We start from the raw sequence: 20,591 nt of genomic DNA on the forward strand, positions 1-20,591 counted from the left end.
CCTGTTGAACATCGAGACATGAAAGGCATTGTTTGTTCCACTAATGACAACTATGAAGATTTTTCGTGTTCGGATAAACTGTCAAAAGTTAAAGAATTATACTTGTCCTTCATTATCAAAATATCGAGAGCAAGACAATTGGATTTTTGACACAACCATCTCTCGGAATTGTGAACATATGGAGACAGAGTTTACATTTAAGAAGTCGTTAAGGTTAAACTCCGTTGGCTAGGCGTCTAATTTTGTCTTGTTTTATCCGTTATGAGAAGTATCCAATGTATTGACTACTAAATTTCAATATGGTCGATAAAAATACTTCCCATTTTGGAGTATATGTTTGATTTATTTGACATTTTGGTTGTAAACATTGTCAGAAAGGGTACTGCGCGGAAAATGTAAATTTATCAGGCGATGCTACTGCAAACAAAGTTATAAAACGGAATAATTCATTGAATATGTTTAAGGTACTAATAACTAACAACTATTGCCGTAAAGCAGCTTGAGTGACTCAAAGACTCGCTCGCAACTTTTTCCATCGTTAATTTTTCGAACTCTTTTGGCCGGAAGACCGGCAAACACGACGGCAATTTTTATGCGAAATCGATCCGATGGAGATTGAGGGATGTAGTTGTACAAATAAACAGGGATTCGCATTTCAATTTTCAGGTATATTAATTTATTTTCCCGGTCATTTTTCCTAGCACCTTGAGCTGGAGTTACAGACAAATAAATGATCAACTGAAGACTCGACAGGCTCGTCAAAGCAGTGATATATATTGCAAGGTACGTTCATCGCGCCTTTTTTACACAAGTTACATGCACGTCAGGTTAACACCAACTGTAAAAGGTCGTCTATTCGACGAGGGTACCGCGCTTCCAAATTTCTATACGGCGAATGCTAAAATATCGATCAAGTAACAGAATTCCTTCGAGGAGATAGACTGGTGAAGCTACAGTACTCAGCGAAGGTGAAGAGCATAATTATTTTTTGTGACGAAACTCGGTTGGCTGCTGGGCTAAACCTTGATTTATCCGCCTCTTTTTTCGTCGAGTGTTTGTTGATATCTTCTCTGAGTAGTACTTTTTATGTATCTCGTGTTGTTATCGGTGCGTTTTGACGCCGTATATCGGACTCCTCTAATATCAACTCAGTGAAACCGGAAGTGGAAAATCAGTACTGCACATAGCAACGCATAAACCAGAACAATGTAAGGTGTTTGTTATAAGTCCGCTGGCTTAAAACAGCAGATTCATATTCCAAAATGGCAGAATGGATCACAAGTCCCCTTCAACTAACAGTATACTCAACTTTTACCATCCAAATAATTACTAGAGTTGTGTAGATATCTTAACTAGCAGTTACTTTATCTGTGTTCCCTTTGCCGGTTGTAAAAATATTTCAGTTTTTAGTATGTTTCAATTCATTTTCTTTTCTAGTTATAAGCGTTCAAAGTCAGCGAGGGCCTAGGGTTAATGTTTATATGTTTATATACGTGGTCACTCAAGCGCGTTCCCGGGCTTTGTGTGAGAACAATGCATAGTTAAGCCTCTGTCTTCTCGATCGTGAATATTTATTTATTCTATTTGAGCTTCAAAAACCTCTCGTAAGCGGAAAAAAATTTATACGGGTCTTTTTAAATTCTCCTAAAGGAGAAGGTTAATGCAAGCCCTATTAGTAAAAGTTTTCTCACTTTCTCACCTAGAATCGCAAATTAAAAAGTCCCACATAAACACAACTGCAACATGGTTCAGTAACGAAACGTCTGCTTTTATTTTGGTGCTAGCTAATCAGCGTTGGGTACCCTACTCTGTCAATCTGTCAATCAAGTAGACTTATCGTGTGGTAACGTCAAATTATAAATTATGCTGCATAAATTAAAAAGACTCCCACGAGCATTTCATCTTAATTTATTTCACCTCACCAAAGATTCTCGCTCATTGTAGCCATAAGCCAGACCTCCATTTTCACGTCATCCAAAATAAATTTATTCTTGCTGCTCACTTTTAGTGGATGGCTGCTCAAAAATCATAGTAGTAATTCTGCTGACCTTTACCACTCCCAATCATTGGTAAATAAATTGTGGTTATTTTCTTTTGTGGTTATTGTCTTTAAATACTTCAGCTGCCTCCTCCACAGGCTTTCCCAAGCTGATTTAGCGCAGATTCTGATAGAAAGTCGCAATGGGAGAATTGCAAGCACGTAGCGCGAGTGAGAGGATTGGGGGCGAGCGCGAAGCGCGAGTAAACTAGCATTTCTTCCAACGATCGCGAGCGACTGGGGACGAGGCAGATACTTCAGTTCTATGTCCATTCAACGGGTGGATTTTTACATTTTTTAGGCGTTCCATAACATAGCAGCATCGCACAATTTTTTAACAGCAAAACAAATATCCGCCTCCTTCCAGAAATCGGTATGCATTAGATTATCGCCGCGCATTAATCAAGATGAATGATTAATTGTTTTATTGAGAAAACAGTATATGAATTATTTGTTATATTAACAAGGGGCAAGCATTCCGTATACAATTTTGCACCTTAAATCAACCCCTAATACATTGCTGACATCAGCGTTATTCTTATGAATAACCAACTGATTACTGGGACCGTGGAACTTCTTCGATCATTAAGCGGGACACTGAGTTCCAGCCTGTAATACCGTTAGCGTCTCCCCATCCAGGACAGTTTCCAATGTTGATACCAACACGGATTTTGCCCTTGTGAATGTTCTCACAGAAGCCTTCTATTGCTCCGGGTTTGTGAGTTTGCTGACTAAGGCTATTTATCCACCAAACGACGTCAATAGGCAGTGGACCGTTGCACTCGGCGCCATTGAAGCTGATGAACCATCGCTTGCAGCAGCTGTTGCAACCCATATAAAAGTTGCCTTGGTAAACCACACGGAGAGCGGTGTCATTTTTTTTCTTGCCGAAAACGCAATCCTGCAGAAAATAAAAAAAAACTTCATTTATTAACATGAGTTGATACAAAGGCAAAGGTGCCAGCTATTTCCAAGTTGAGTGCAAATATGGTACATAAAAAATTTTCTCTTTTGAACAGTAGTGAAATAATGTCACTGAATTAGTAGTAGCTGGAATGTTCTCAGTTCAGTTTTGTATAGGAAGCATTATCCATCGTATGTTTGAAAAGAAATGGAATTCAAGGGAACATCAAATCGTGAATGTCAAATATACGTTACCTTCTTTTCCCCGAAAATAAAGCATACCTTAATAAGACCAATGTCACGGTTGTCTCGACTCCTCCACGCGCACTGTTTCCAGTTTCTGTGGTCAGCGTCTGCACCATTTTGTCCCGCGTCTCCTTTAACACCACGTGACCCGGGGGGACCAACCACGCCCTTATCACCTTTCGCGCCATCTCGGCCGTCGCGGCCTGGTAACCCGTTATATCCATTTCGGCCAGGCATACCGGGTGATCCTTGCAAGCACATACTAGGCTGCTGTGAATTAAAGAAAGTTAAGGGCCTCTGACTCAGAATACGAAGAATCGTTGGACGGGCTCGAAAAATCTAAAATCCTGAAACTTTGCTAGAAGAACACCTTTGAGGAACTTTACTCGAAAATATTATTCTAATATTCTAGGAATTTATGGTTTTCGAGAAATGAACAAAAAACAAAAAATAGTGGTTTTAGCTCATTAAATATGCAAAACTATGCCTAAAATTGGCGAAGTTCTCGATATTCCTATCAAAGCAATTTCCAACGCTGTGAATCGAAATAAACTTAGGCAACGGAAACTTTCAACACAATCAAAACAAGTTTAAACCTGCTTTCTTTTTAGTGCGAATCATAACTTCCAGATGGAAATAAAGCGGAAAAGATCGCTCAGAGGAGGACGTCTGTTAAAATACGAGCAGATCGTGAACTTGCGTTTCTTATCGGTGTAAATCCCGAGTGTCTAGTTTTTTTTATTTGATAATATAATTAACAATTATTCCACAAGTGCGCGTTGGATATGAGATGGTAGATAGCCAACGACGCGCGTAGCGCCGAGTTGCCTATAACTATCTCATATATATTGCCTATAACTATCTTATATCCAACAGCTCCCCAGCTGTTTTCGTTGACGCGTATCGGCTACCATATTTGTGGTCAATGGTGTATGAGCTCATATACCATTTTCTGTTAAACAATCAAAACGCAGGAATTGCAATATACCATTGCTAGTTTTTAATAATAGTAAAGACACTTCGCTTTGCACAGTGCTTATTTTGACTCGATATCGGACATACCAAGGTTCTTTTCCGCCATCTAAAGTTTCTTGATTTTTGCAGTTTCCGTTTGCGGTTTTTTGCCGTTTCTTGATAAAGCAATATTTTAAAAGGCAACGGAAATCTCAAAAAATCTGGAAAAGCTTGGAAGAAGAAAGGGAAGCTATTTTTCTAAGTTTATTTCGATACATAGCATTGAAAAATGCTTTAATAAGACTTTTTTTCCATAACTCCACATTAACCTCCCCCTACCTCCCTGCTTATTAAGCGCCTGCCACGTATGCTATGGCAGATTGATGAATGCAGCTCTTTATACCATGCCATACAAAATACAGCCAATCAAAATTCAGGAAAGCCGATGCATATTTGACGGTATTCAACTCAACTTTCCCATCATGCGCAGCAATCTTATTCCTGACGAAATTTAGCCTGCGTAGCTGGCGGTATTGTTGGGTTTTTAAGTGCCCAACAGCAAGTGGCGAAGCCGCGACAACGAGCGGCGCAGCCGCGAGTGGCTTGGGGAGGAGCTTCTCCTCCCCAAGCCACTCGCGGCTGCGCCGCTCGTTGTCGCGGCTTCTCCGCTTACTGTTAGGCACTTAAAAACTCAACAATACCGCCAGCTACGCAGGCTATACGAAATTTGGTAAGCGTATTTTCTATGGCATGCTATAAAATAGTTACACAACACTCTCTCGTGGTATCCTTATAATTATTCCACAAGCACGCGTTGGATATGAGATAGAAGATAGCCAACGAGGCGCGTAGCGCCGAGTTGGCTATAACGATCTCATATCTAAGAAGCGCGAGTGGAATAATTCTTTTATTAAAAACGCCCAAGAATTGCAATCTCAGTTTGAGCTCCCCAGCGTTTTGGCTACCATATTTGTGGTCAATGGTATATGAGCTCATATACCATTGCCTGTTAACCAATCAAAACGCAGGAATTGCAATATACCATTGCTAGTTTTTAATAATACGGAATATCCCAAGACTCGGAGTCACTTGCATTTTCTCATACAGTGGAACCCCGCTTTACGTACACCCGCTTAATACGGACACCCAGGTATAAGGACAGTTTCGTTGGTCCCGTCGAAAACCTGATAAATTTTCTCTAAAATTAACCCGCTTAATACGCACACCCGTTAATACGGACAACGGACACTTTTCTGTGTCCTGAGTGACAAACTGTCATACATTGTCAACCCCGCTTTACGGACATAGTTAACTGTGCACTGTCAATTTTCATTGTCGCGATTATTTGCCAACATTACCCTGTTCAAATAATAACAGAATTCGACGAACTAAAACGATTTCATAATAAAGAGTAGCTTAAGCGTGACTTGCAAGGTTTTGTCGAATCTTCAGTCCGCCTGGTTGTGTTGCAAGCTGACAGCTTTCGTGCAAAGCAAAGTTACCCACGTTTTCAAATGAGTTTGTAGAGTATTAGAACGGTTGCGGTCAGAATTTCAGTTACGAAGGAAAATTAATAGAAAACGTTCTGTTGCTGTTAATATGTGTTTAATTTCTTGTATATAGTAAAGTTGCGACATTTTTAAAAAAATAAATCCACTGTTGAGTTTATTAAAGGTTAGTTTGAGTGTTTGACTATATCGTAAGGTTTTCGTAAAACTATTAATTTTAGTCAGAGAGTTCACAGTTTGCAAGTTTGTTACAGTTACAGTACAATGACACAACGTTTCGTTGCCGTTAAAATGTTTGCCTTCGTCTTTGTGTCGATAAAACGTGTATCGGTGACTTTTTTTCTGAGACCCCGCTTAACCCTCGAACGTAAAATGGAGGGGTGGGGTGGGGCGGTGGTTGCCACTCCCCGTAAGGTCTTTCGAAATTTTGAAAAGAGGATTTACTCTACAATGCTGAAACTTTCAGTAGCTCTTCATTCATCCCTTGCGGAAATTTTGATATGTCAATGTCAATGATATTTGACGTTGCCATGTTCATTTTTTCTAGGTTTTTTTAACAGAATTGTACGCTTTGATTATTTTTGCATTCCATAAGCATTGTGGCTTGATTTTGTATCAATTTCCGTTATTTTCTGACTTTCTTAGAAGATGGTGAAATCCAAGATGGCGGATCCATGATGGCGGCTATAATTATAATGTCGTCACAGCCAACAAAAATTATGTCATCTTGTAGAGTACGCTACGGGCTTTCTACTCAATGCAAAAATATTTCACTGCGCTTTAATAGGACGAAAACTCTGGGGCCCCCACCCCCTTGGTGTCCGTATCAACGGGGTTCCACTGTATACCATTGACCACAAATGTAGTAGCCGATAAGCGTCAACGAAAACAGCTGGGGAGCTCAAATATTGCAGTTCTATGGGCGTTTTTAATAAAGAGAATTATTCCACTCGCGCTTCTTGGATATGAGATCGTTATAGGCAACTCATATCCAACGCGCGCTCGTGGAATAATTGCTAAGTATACCACTCAAAAGCGTTGCATAACTTGTTTTTATTCGTAGATTATGGTAAACATACTAAAAAACAGCTGACAATGTAACGACACGCCAACAATCTATGCTTTTGAAAAACATTAGATGTACGCATAATCAGCATTGACGAAACATTTTGTTAGTTTTGTTTATTAACCTTCTCTTTAACTTAGCAGTAGTGGGAATATTTTTCTTATCTGAAGTAACTTAAAATTAAAAAGTTAAAAAAGGCATTGCAAGGACGGTATTTTTTATATATGTGTAATAAAGGCTACGACAAAAACCTTAAATTCCTTAAAAAAAAAAAAAAAAAAAAAAAACAGAAAACTATGAAATAACCCAAAAAGAGAACAGAAGCCAAGAAAGGTGAATACAAGTTTTCTTTATTTTATTGAAAAGAAGGTAAAATTTTATATTGTCGAGCGTTTTTATCCCACGTTATTTCAAACTCCATACAAAGGCAAATTCCAAACGGCCATAATTGTAACAAAACACCACGCACTTAAGTAGTCACTTCCCACTCGATACGCTTATATAAATCATTCATACGCTTACATAAATCATCCAAACGCTTACAAAATTCATTTTTTCGATCGATTTTTCGAATCGTGAGTTTGGGACGCCTTTGAAGGACATTTGAAAACATCAATCGTATTAGTAGTTTGTTTTCATCGGCCAATAATTCAAACAAAATGGTTATGAACTATGTTTGGGAAGTAATCTTTATCTGACGATGTGTGAAGAACCAGGAGAGTACGCTCTTTTCAAACTTGACATATCATTTTATTATCGTGAAACTTGAAACTTTTCTTGTCTACAACATTTTTTTCAATTTTTTTTTTTTTCAGTTTCCAACCAATGCATAATATGCTGCACACCTCAGCCTTGTTAAATAGGATCGCTCCATGATTAACATCACATCGCGATATTGAAGTTATACAAACCCATTCTACTGAATCTACTGCTTTATTCAAACAAGCAAAGTGTTGACCACCCCACGCACATTTTGTTCCTTCGCAGCCGTTTTTTTTTTTTTGTTGTTTGGTCGTTACGTGCGGGAGAAGCGTTGAATGAACCTATGTTCTATGCCCATATCTGTCCATATCAAGCTAAGAAAAGCCAGATTTTAGCCAGAATTCTGGAGACGGTCAGTTGAGATATTTCAAGTTATATTTGCAAAGAAATCTACCATTGCAGTGATTACGTTTGTTCCACTGGAAAAACAAATTAAGAATGACGGTTAAATTAGAAGCCTAACTCTCGATAATTTTTGAAGCGTAGCTCGGTAAACTGTTTTTTTGAACAAATATGCAACTGGATGTTGAGGTTATAAGCTGCTATATTAGGTCAGTATGTCAATGATTTTTACTCTTTCTTACAAGCAACGAAACCTTACCTTAGCAGAAGTGGAGACATTTTTCTTACCATATACAGCACAGTCTGCAGGCAACAGCAGACATTGCAGTATCAACAAAGCAAAAGAAATTGCAACTTTCATCTCGGGGAGAGAATTACGTGTGAGATTGAAGGAGCTAAGTAGCACAGATATTAGACCCGTGGTCTTTGTTTAACTGCACATAACAAATCAGAAAATGCTTTAAATTTCTTCTAGATTTTATCAGAAATGTCAAGTGCTGAGAGTCTGTCACTTTCTGACAGCTACTACTACAGCTCCCTGAAGGAGCTAAGAGTCATTCTCTTTAAGAATCGAGCAATATCAACTGAGAAGTCACGGCCATGGTACTTCACCGATTTGGCTACAATTTTGCACGCAATCACGATTTGGAGCCCTTACTACGTAATGGATGTTTTAAAGCTCTATTGATTTTTACTTTGGAAATTATGGAGAATGCCGATTTTGATCGATTCCTAAATGAGCTAATATGGCGGATTATAGAGCTTATTGTCACTCTGTATGATTACCTTCTAGCAAAAACAATTAAAACCACCTTTAAGAACTATCTTTTAACTTTCGGTGTGTTTCGAACATCTTGTTACAATGACAAGTTTGCATTTTGAAAGAGCAAACTGCTGTATGGTACTTCCAGGATAATTTTGGGACTCATAAAGTTACAGTATATCGAAAGACCGTTATCTTCCCAGTTATGTTGATTGAGTAATTGTCATTTAACAAAAAGGTAAATTATCTACAGATGGTCTGTTTAGAAGGAATAAAAAAATCGGGCAACTTCGTTTGCAAGAGAGGAAAAAAAAAAAAGAGCTGCGATATACATCTTGTTACCGATATAAGTAAAATCAAATCAGTATTGTATTCGCAAAGGTTCGCCTATTTTTAAATCATTCAAACGATAAAACATCTTTTTATTGAGTATTAGAATATAGCCGCTGTATACGCGCAATGGAATTCTAGCGGGCATTATTTTTAATAGAACATAGCTGAAAACTATAGAAGCCCGGTACCCCGGATGTGCGAATTGTTTGTCGAGTTTCGCTGAACGCGTGACTTCGTCGATTTCGCCTCTATTCTCTTGTTTTGCTGTTTAAAATGCTTTAAAGCAGCAAGTTTTTATCAAAAACGTTTTACATGCTTAAATGGAAGTAAGACAGTGCCAAAGGAAGCGACAGATGAAGAAAGAATCGTTGAAATTTGCTGTTTTTCTTTGGAGTTGTGTACGCCACTATTTTGCCGTGAACTACCGAAATTGTTTGGAAATTATTTAGCAAAACAAGCCGGACTCTAGAAACGCTTTGAGGTAAGAAACCATTTTTAGCCACAATCTGAAGACAGAACACTCCACTTTTGTTCTTTTTAAATCGAAATTAGAGGCGAATTTAAAAAACTTGCTGCGAAACGAACGCATGGAAATTTTTCATTTGAATGAAATTGAAGTAGGCTTGAATGCGTAAATATCTCAACTAGATTTGTCGGCTTTGTGAGAATCTTTTGGTAGTCGGAGAAAGGACTATAAATAGGAAATATGAATGAAATGGTATCTTGGTTTATTTATAAAGAAGCCGCCAAAGAAAAGAATAAACTAAACTTTCACTTTCGATGTTGCGTGCGTTTGTAATACCGTGAGCAGCCGTGAGCGGCCGCGAGTCTTGTAAGTTCTGTGCTCTTTTTAATGCTATATTCTAAACCCACTAGAAGATGGTTTTCCTATGTCCTATAAGAAAATAATGCACTTTTGAGGTCTATAAAAGCAGCTGAATGCCCTCGCCTTACGGCTCGGGCATCCACTAGCAGCTTTTATAGACCTCAACCGTGCATTATTTTCTTATAGAACATGGAAAACCATCTTCTAGTAGGTAAATAAAGTGGTATTTTAGAGTTATATTTCTTAAATTTTCTTCATCATCGGCGATAGCTAGAACACATGCCTTCGTCGATGATGGTGGTTGCGCAATGACCTCCAAGTCGTCCAATCTTAGCAACTTATAATTTCTTTTTATTTCGTGCTTTGAAAAACTGCCACAGAAAGGGTAAACTTAAAGTTACTCTATATTATAATCATTTCATCGGGCATTGTGGCGAAATTTGCGGGCTAAAATGGAGAATTCAACGGGCTAAAATATATTTTAGCCCGCTGCCGTGGACCAATCAGAAACAAGAAAATAACGAAGCCAGCCAATCAGAACTGAAAACCATTCAACTGTTGGCGCCGTTTTCTTGCTGGCTGGCAAAAGCTGGCATCACTTCAAGCTCCTTGAGTCGAAACGCTTCCATCTGCAATTGCAAACTGTTTTAAGCTTTATAACGACAAAATTGTTGAAGGACTGAACGGGGAAGCAAATTCTCAGTCTTCTCAGCTAGATGAAGAGGAATTACAGAAACTTAAAGAAGAATCCAGGCGGCGAAGTGAATGTAAGTTTGTCGTCGTCGAGCGAAACTCGCTCAGTTGAATTTCAGGCATATTCCAAACTGCCAGTTCAGTTAGCAGCACAATTAATTTAAACACTTCTACATGACGACTATTTCTTTACTGCTGATACAATTTTGTAATTTCCTTTTCAAGCAAAGATTGTTTTGAGTAATTTTGCGGTTTTCTGCGGAGTTTTTTTAAACTTTTAAACCTGGTTTACAATCAGAAATAAACGCCAACTCGCAAGTCGGCAGCGTTCAAGATATCGCTTACTGGTTTTGATTCCTTAACTAAATGCCCTCTGAAATGATTAAGATTGGTGGCATTTAAATGATTTTCAGCCTTTTCAAACCTGAGATTGACCACCCCCCTAGTTTTTGGCACAGAGCTCATTTTAGCCCTCGCCTGCGGCTCGGGCTAAAATGAGCCTGAGTCGGGCCAAAAACATATTTACGCCCGCAAACATCAACTCTATTGTTATATTTCATGTTCGTGACGGTAATATATTCGTGACGGTTATCATGGATCTATAACCAAATTAGGCTGTTTGAGAGATTCTCAAAAATCTAGTCTACAATATTTGGAAACATTTCTTTGATATAAAGCGTGAGAATTTGGTCAAATTTCGGCAATCCTCCAAAGTTGGCCTGTGATAAAGGAAAAATGAGATCGATAGACGTCGTGAGAGTGAACGTTTGTCCTTGTTCAATTTAACCCCAAATTGAAAATTTTCCAAAATAACTTCTTTCATGCTAACTTAACCCTATTCAGACCGGGCTTTTTTGACTCTCTCTAACCGGGGGGAGGGGGTCTTCGGAAGCCCCTCCCCCCCCCATGTAACTTCCAGAATATTTAAGCAATCACAATGAAACTTATAGCATACATAGTATATCCAAATATCCAACCTCGTTCCCAGGGCTTTTCCCTTGGTAATTTCGAACGGGCGAGAAAAGACCCGGGGATGCTCGTCGTCTCGCTTAGGGGGTTACGGGCAAAACGCCAATATTTTAAGCCGAGATGGTCTCGTTTAGGGTTACAAACGAAGAAATATACAAATATACATTCTATTCTTAGTTTTTTGGTATCTTTTAAGGGTCAAGAAAAGCTTGAGCCACACCCAGATTGGTCTCTTTTAGGGGTTCTTTTCAAAATTTCCGACGAGCATCCCCGTCCGTTTCATATAGGAGTCCCCCCCCCCCCCGGGTGACAGGCCCACACGACTCTTATGTGTGTTTGCCGTTTTATATTAAATTCGGTCCTTGGACCTTTTTTTCTCACTTGTATTTGAAGGGTACTATATGCGGTGTAATTTGAGGCAGTAAAAAGCCGTAATACTGCTAAATAGAAAATCTGGACAGTCTAGAGGTCACAGGTCTGCACGCGTATGCACCGCGGTTTCCGGTTTGAAGAGTGTGACACCTCAAGCTCTGTAATTTGCCTCATGTTTCGTTTCGCTAGTGCGGTTTGTTCTGGCGTTCTGGCTCATTTTTATTTGCAAGATATGCCATTTACTCTCAACATGTTCGTTCTGGAAGGACATGGTCTGAAATATTCCGTGAATTAAATGTTGATTACCTGTTATACTGTTGCAAGATGTATTGTAACCTGCAATACATAAAAAAGAACGCCTGATCGCAGGTTAGGATGTATTGTATCATTTCACGGATGACATATTTATCTTTGTCCGGCTTCCCCAGTAGATCATAGAGACTGTACATGTGTCTAAATGTTAGTTTTATAGAAAGACATTCTGTGTTGTGAATGTTATGCTTCTTGTATTAATTTGATCGAGCGTTTTGGCTTTTGAGTTCGATGTTTAGGTTTTGAATAGGTTCCCTTGTTCGCTGTGAGCGCTCCTGTCGAAGCCCGGTTAGTTTCGAAAGATGTACTTTCTCCTCAGTAGATTTTTGCCGAATGAAGAGTCCGACTTGTAGTGTTTCGTCGACTATCGTTATGAAACCGAGTTTATCGGGGACGTGACTGTCAAAATAGATCGTCTGGGTTATTCCAAGCCCCAGAACCTGTCAACAGTTTGTCAAAATGCAAATAAGTTGGCGGAAGCCAAAAAGGCAGCCCATCCGGGCAGGCGGTATTTCAGCTTCTCCTCCCCAAGCCACTCGCGGCTGCGCTGCTCGTTGTCGCGGCTTCGCCGCTTACTGTTAGGCACTTAAAAACTCAACAATACCGCCAGCTACGCAGGCTATACGAAATTTGGTAAGCGTATTTTCTATGGCATGCTATAAAATAGTTACACAACACTTTCTCGTGGTATCCTTATAATTATTCCACAAGCACGCGTTGGATATGAGATAGAAGATAGCCAACGAGGCGCGTAGCGCCGAGTTGGCTATAACGATCTCATATCCAAGAAGCGCGAGTGGAATAATTCTTTTATTAAAAACGCCCAAGAATTGCAATATTTGAGCTCCCCAGCGTTTTGGCTACCATATTTGTGGTCAATGGTATATGAGCTCATATACCATTGCCTGTTAACCAATCAAAACGCAGGAATTGCAATATACCATTGCTAGTTTTTAATAATACGGAATATCCCAAGACTCGGAGTCACTTGCATTTTCTCATACAGTGGAACCCCGCTTTACGTACACCCGCTTAATACGGACACCCCGGTATAAGGACAGTTTCGTTGGTCCCGTCGAAAACCTGATAAATTTTCTCTAAAATTAACCCGCTTAATACGCACACCCGTTAATACGGACAACGGACACTTTTCTGTGTCCTGAGTGACAAACTGTCATACATTGTCAACCCCGCTTTACGGACATAGTTAACTGTGCACTGTCAATTTTCATTGTCGCGATTATTTGCCAACATTACCCTGTTCAAATAATAACAGAATTCGACGAACTAAAACGATTTCATAATAAAGAGTAGCTTAAGCGTGACTTGCAAGGTTTTGTCGAATCTTCAGTCCGCCTGGTTGTGTTGCAAGCTGACAGCTTTCGTGCAAAGCAAAGTTACCCACGTTTTCAAATGAGTTTGTAGAGTATTAGAACGGTTACGGTCAGAATTTCAGTTACGAAGGAAAATTAATAGAAAACGTTCTGTTGCTGTTAATATGTGTTTAATTTCTTGTATATAGTAAAGTTGCGACATTTTCAAATAAATAATTCCACTGTTGAGTTTATTAAAGGTTAGTTTGAGTGTTTGACTATATCGTAAGGTTTTCGTAAAACTATTAATTTTAGTCAGAGAGTTCACAGTTTGCAAGTTTGTTACAGTTACAGTACAATGACACAACGTTTTGTTGCCGTTAAAATGTTTGCCTTCGTCTTTGTGTCGATAAAACGTGTATCGGTGACTTTTTTTCTGAGACCCCGCTTAACCCTCGAACGTAAAATGGAGGGGTGGGGTGGGGCGGTGGTTGCCACTCCCCGTAAGGTCTTTCGAAATTTTGAAAAGAGGATTTACTCTACAATGCTGAAACTTTCAGTAGCTCTTCATTCATCCCTTGCGGAAATTTTGATATCTGAATGTCAATGATATTTGACGTTGCCATGTTCATTTTTTCTAGGTTTTTTTTTTTTAACAGAATTGTACGCTTTGATTATTTTTGCATTCCATAAGCATTGTGGCTTGATTTTGTATCAATTTCCGTTATTTTCTGACTTTCTTAGAAGATGGTGAAATCCAAGATGGCGGATCCATGATGGCGGCTATAATTATAATGTCGTCACAGCCAACAAAAATTATGTCATCTTGTAGAGTACGCTACGGGCTTTCTACTCAATGCAAAAATATTTCGCTGCGCTTTAATAGGACGAAAACTCTGGGGCCCCCACCCCCTTGGTGTCCGTATCAACGGGGTTCCACTGTATACCATTGACCACAAATGTAGTAGCCGATAAGCGTCAACGAAAACAGCTGGGGAGCTCAAATATTGCAGTTCTATGGGCGTTTTTAATAAAGAGAATTATTCCACTCGCGCTTCTTGGATATGAGATCGTTATAGGCAACTCATATCCAACGCGCGCTCGTGGAATAATTGCTAAGTATACCACTCAAAAGCGTTGCATAACTTGTTTTTATTCGTAGATTATGGTAAACATACTAAAAAACAGCTGACAATGTAACGACACGCCAACAATCTATGCTTTTGAAAAACATTAGATGTACGCATAATCAGCATTGACGAAACATTTTGTTAGTTTTGTTTATTAACCTTCTCTTTAACTTAGCAGTAGTGGGAATATTTTTCTTATCTGAAGTAACTTAAAATTAAAAAGTTAAAAAAGGCATTGCAAGGACGGTATTTTTTATATATGTGTAATAAAGGCTACGACAAAAACCTTAAATTCCTTAAAAAAAAAAAAAAAAAAAAAAAAAAAAAAAAAAAACAGAAAACTATGAAATAACCCAAAAAGAGAACAGAAGCCAAGAAAGGTGAATACAAGTTTTCTTTATTTTATTGAAAAGAAGGTAAAATTTTATATTGTCGAGCGTTTTTATCCCACGTTATTTCAAACTCCATACAAAGGCAAATTCCAAACGGCCATAATTGTAACAAAACACCACGCACTTAAGTAGTCACTTCCCACTCGATACGCTTATATAAATCATTCATACGCTTACATAAATCATCCAAACGCTTACAAAATTCATTTTTTCGATCGATTTTTCGAATCGTGAGTTTGGGACGCCTTTGAAGGACATTTGAAAACATCAATCGTATTAGTAGTTTGTTTTCATCGGCCAATAATTCAAACAAAATGGTTATGAACTATGTTTGGGAAGTAATCTTTATCTGACGAAGTGTGAAGAACCAGGAGAGTACGCTCTTTTCAAACTTGACATATCATTTTATTATCGTGAAACTTGAAACTTTTCTTGTCTACAACATTTTTTTCATTTTTTTTTTTCAGTTTCCAACCAATGCATAATATGCTGCACACCTCAGCCTTGTTAAATAGGATCGCTCCATGATTAACATCACATCGCGATATTGAAGTTATACAAACCCTTTCTACTGAATCTACTGCTTTATTCAAACAAGCAAAGTGTTGACCACCCCACGCACATTTTGTTCCTTCGCAGCCGTTTTTTTTTTTTTTGTTGTTTGGTCGTTACGTGCGGGAGAAGCGTTGAATGAACCTATGTTCTATGCCCATATCTGTCCATATCAAGCTAAGAAAAGCCAGATTTTAGCCAGAATTCTGGAGACGGTCAGTTGAGATATTTCAAGTTATATTTGCAAAGAAATCTACCATTGCAGTGATTACGTTTGTTCCACTGGAAAAACAAATTAAGAATGACGGTTAAATAAGAAGCCTAACTCTCGATAATTTTTGAAGCGTAGCTCGGTAAACTGTTTTTTTGAACAAATATGCAACTGGATTTTGAGGTTATAAGCTGCTATATTAGGTCAGTATGTCAATGATTTTTACTCTTTCTTACAAGCAACGAAACCTTACCTTAGCAGAAGTGGAGACATTTTTCTTACCATATACAGCACAGTCTGCAGGCAACAGCAGACATTGCAGTATCAACAAAGCAAAAGAAATTGCAACTTTCATCTCGGGGAGAGAATTACGTGTGAGATTGAAGGAGCTAAGTAGCACAGATATTAGACCCGTGGTCTTTGATTAACTGCACATAACAAATCAGAAAATGCTTTAAATTTCTTCTAGATTTTATCAGAAATGTCAAGTGCTGAGAGTCTGTCACTTTCTGACAGCTACTACTACAGCTCCCTGAAGGAGCTAAGAGTCATTCTCTTTAAGAATCGAGCAATATCAACTGAGAAGTCACGGCCATGGTACTTCACCGATTTGGCTACAATTTTGCACGCAATCACGATTTGGAGCCCTTACTACGTAATGGATGTTTTAAAGTTCTATTGATTTTTACTTTGGAAATTATGGAGAATGCCGATTTTGATCGATTCCTAAATGAGCTAATATGGCGGATTATAGAGCTTATTGTCACTCTATATTACCTTCTAACAAAAACAATTAAAACCACCTTAAAGAACTATCTTTTAACTTTCGGTGTGTTTCGAACATCTTGTTACAATGACAAGTTTGCATTTTGAAAGAGCAAACTGCTGTATGGTACTTCCAGGATAATTTTGGGACTCATAAAGTTACAGTATATCGAAAGACCGTTATCTTCCCAGTTATGTTGATTGAGTAATTGTCATTTAACAAAAAGGTAAATTATCTACAGATGGTCTGTTTAGAAGGAATAAAAAAATCGGGCAACTTCGTTTGCAAGAGAGGAAAAAAAAGAGCTGCGATATACATCGTGTTACCGATATAAGTAAAATCAAATCAGTATTGTATTCGCAAAGGTTCGCCTATTTTTAAATCATTCAAACGATAAAACATCTTTTTATTGAGTATTAGAATATAGCCGCTGTATACGCGCAATGGAATTCTAGCGGGCATTATTTTTAATAGAACATAGCTGAAAACTATAGAAGCCCGGTACCCCGGATGTGCGAATTGTTTGTCGAGTTTCGCTGAACGCGTGACTTCGTCGACTTCGCCTCTATTCTCTTGTTTTGCTGTTTAAAATGCTTTAAAGCAGCAAGTTTTTATCAAAAACGTTTTACATGCTTAAATGGAAGTAAGACAGTGCCAAAGGAAGCGACAGATGAAGAAAGAATCGTTGAAATTTGCTGTTTTTCTTTGGAGTTGTGTACGCCACTATTTTGCCGTGAACTACCGAAATTGTTTGGAAATTATTTAGCAAAACAAGCCGGACTCTAGAAACGCTTTGAGGTAAGAAACCATTTTTAGCCACAATCTGAAGACAGAACACTCCACTTTTGTTCTTTTTAAATCGAAATTAGAGGCGAATTTAAAAAACTTGCTGCGAAACGAACGCATGGAAATTTTTCATTTGAATGAAATTGAAGTAGGCTTGAATGCGTAAATATCTCAACTAGATTTGTCGGCTTTGTGAGAATCTTTTGGTAGTCGGAGAAAGGACTATAAATAGGAAATATGAATGAAATGGTATCTTGGTTTATTTATAAAGAAGCCGCCAAAGAAAAGAATAAACTTTGGGACTCATAAAGTTACAGTATATCGAAAGACCGTTATCTTCCCAGTTATGTTGATTGAGTAATTGTCATTTAACAAAAAGGTAAATTATCTACAGATGGTCTGTTTAGAAGGAATAAAAAAATCGGGCAACTTCGTTTGCAAGAGAGGAAAAAAAAAGAGCTGCGATATACATCTTGTTACCGATATAAGTAAAATCAAATCAGTATTGTATTCGCAAAGGTTCGCCTATTTTTAAATCATTCAAACGATAAAACATCTTTTTATTGAGTAATAAAGTGGTATTTTAGAGTAATATTTCTTAAATTTTCTTCATCATCGGCGATAGCTAGAACACATGCCTTCGTCGATGATGGTGGTTGCGCAATGACCTCCAAGTCGTCCAATCTTAGCACCTTATAATTTCTTTTTATTTCGTGCTTTGAAAAACTGCCACAGAAAGGGTAAACTTAAAGTTACTCTATATTATAATCATTTCATCGGGCATTGTGGCGAATTTTGCGGGCTAAAATGGAGAATTCAACGGGCTAAAATATATTTTAGCCCGCTGCCGTGGACCAATCAGAAACAAGAAAATAACGAAGCCAGCCAATCAGAACTGAAAACCATTCAACTGTTGGCGCCGTTTTCTTGCTGGCTGGCAAAAGCTGGCATCACTTCAAGCTCCTTGAGTCGAGACGCTTCCATCTGCAATTGCAAACTGTTTTAAGCTTTATAACGACAAAATTGTTGAAGGACTGAACGGGGAAGCAAATTCTCAGTCTTCCCAGCTAGATAATTTTAGCCATTAGATCATTTTATAGCCATTAGATCATTTTAGCCCTCGCCTGCGGCTCGGGCTAAAATGAGCCTGAGTCGGGCCAAAAACATATTTACGCCCGCGAACATCAACTCTATTGTTATATTTCATGTTCGTGACGGTAATATATTCGTGACGGTTATCATGGATCTATAACCAAATTAGGCTGTTTGAGAGATTCTCAAAAATCTAGTCTACAATATTTGGAAACATTTCTTTGATATAAAGCGTGAGAATTTGGTCAAATTTCGGCAATCCTCCAAAGTTGGCCTGTGATAAAGGAAAAATGAGATCGATAGACGTCGTGAGAGTGAACGTTTGTCCTTGTTCAATTTAACCCCAAATTGAAAATTTTCCAAAATAACTTCTTTCATGCTAACTTAACCCTATTCAGACCGGGCTTTTTTGACTCTCTCTAACCGGGGGAGGGGGTCTTCGGAAGCCCCTCCCCCCCCCCCATGTAACTTCCAGAATATTTAAGCAATCACAATGAAACTTATAGCATACATAGTATATCCAAATATCCAACCTCGTTCCCAGGGCTTTTCCCTTGGTAATTTCGAACGGGCGGGAAAAGACCGGGGGATGCTCGTCGTCTCGCTTAGGGGTGTAAATTTCGGTTTTTTGGTCTCGCTTAGGGGGTTACGGGCAAAACGCCAATATTTTAAGCCGAGATGGTCTCGTTTAGGGTTACAAACGAAGAAATATACAAATATACATTCTATTCTTAGTTTTCTGGTATCTTTGAAGGGTCAAGAAAAGCTTGAGCCACACCCAGATTGGTCTCTTTTAGGGGTTCTTTTCAAAATTTCCGACGAGCATCCCCGTCCGTTTCATATAGGAGTCCCCCCCCCCCCCCCCGGGTGACAGGCCCACACGACTCTTATGTGTGTTTGCCGTTTTATATTAAATTCGGTCCTTGGACCTTTTTTTCTCACTTGTATTTGAAGGGTACTATATGCGGTGTAATTTGGAGGCAGTAAAAAGCCGTAATACTGCTAAATAGAAAATCTGGACAGTCTAGAGGTCACAGGTCTGCACGCGTATGCACCGCGGTTTCCGGTTTGAAGAGTGTGACACCTCAAGCTCTGTAATTTGCCTCATGTTTCGTTTCGCTAGTGCGGTTTGTTCTGGCGTTCTGGCTCATTTTTATTTGCAAGATATGCCATTTACTCTCAACATGTTCGTTCTGGAAGGACATGGTCTGAAATATTCCGTGAATTAAATGTTGATTACCTGTTATACTGTTGCAAGATGTATTGTAACCTGCAATACATAAAAAAAGAACGCCTGATCGCAGGTTAGGATGTATTGTATCATTTCACGGATGACATATTTATCTTTGTCCGGCTTCCCCAGTAGATCATAGAGACTGTACATGTGTCTAAATGTTAGTTTTATAGAAAGACATTCTGTGTTGTGAATGTTATGCTTCTTGTATTAATTTGATCGAGCGTTTTGGCTTTTGAGTTCGATGTTTAGGTTTTAAATAGGTTCCCTTGTTCGCTGTGTTACGGTCTGACACCACATGATTTAATTGTAGATTTGAAATCTCACACGCGCAAGTGAAGTCTGTTGACTGTTGTTTTGCGTGTTGTATATGCCATTATATAAAAATGGCACGCGATGCATGCAGAAGCGATGGCGTTTCACAAGGGGTCTTACATAATTTTGAGGAAAAATTTAAAGTAAATAAAAGTAGCTGACACCTTGTGTGTGAAAAAAACTGTTATCCAACTGCAGCTTACATTTTTTAAACATAAGAAGCTTGTTAGTGATTGTATAGTTGTTATGATTTCACAGACCAAGGATGCAAATAATACATTTTTTTCGTAGATTTTCTCAATTGAACAACAGTAATATTTTATTTTATATTAATTTTTTATACTTTTTATAGATTTCCCTATGTTGTCTCAACAAATATTGCGTTATACTGAAGTGTGATATCACGGATAAACGACATATGATACGCGCGAGCAAGCTTTTAAGCTGCGAGAAAGGTCAAACGGTCTCTTGCTCACAGTGTCCCTTTGTATTATAAGAATTAGAAATTTCTGTCAACTAAATCTAATACACCCCATCATATATAATTAGTCTCTTTCGTTTATACTTTGTAGTGTTCCATTCTAACTGCACGAAAGTATTTTGCTTTTGTGTTTACGCGGCGATTTCTTGTTAAGTTAAACTTGATTTTCTGTTCGATCGGGCCAAACAGACAAAACGAACCGTTCGTTCGATGGCATAAAGCGATGTCACGC

At 38.5% G+C, this 20,591-nt stretch overlaps 1 protein-coding gene across 1 annotated transcript; it reads right to left on the bottom strand.

Annotated features, from left to right (window-relative positions):
* Positions 1-2,276: 2,276 nt before the first annotated feature.
* Positions 2,277-8,210, bottom strand: LOC144654990 (collagen triple helix repeat-containing protein 1-like). Its single transcript, XM_078515218.1, has 3 exons — positions 8,079-8,210; positions 3,224-3,457; positions 2,277-2,939 (listed from the first exon to the last, which is right to left on the bottom strand). The coding sequence occupies exons 1-3, from the start codon at positions 8,178-8,180 to the stop codon at positions 2,595-2,597; spliced, it is 681 nt and encodes a 226-aa protein (XP_078371344.1). The 5' UTR covers positions 8,181-8,210; the 3' UTR covers positions 2,277-2,594.
* Between the last annotated feature and the right edge of the window lie 12,381 nt (positions 8,211-20,591).

This window comes from Oculina patagonica, chromosome 1, assembly GCF_052425735.1.
Source record: "Oculina patagonica isolate OP01 chromosome 1, crgOcupat, whole genome shotgun sequence".
Lineage (NCBI taxonomy): Eukaryota > Metazoa > Cnidaria > Anthozoa > Scleractinia > Oculinidae > Oculina > Oculina patagonica.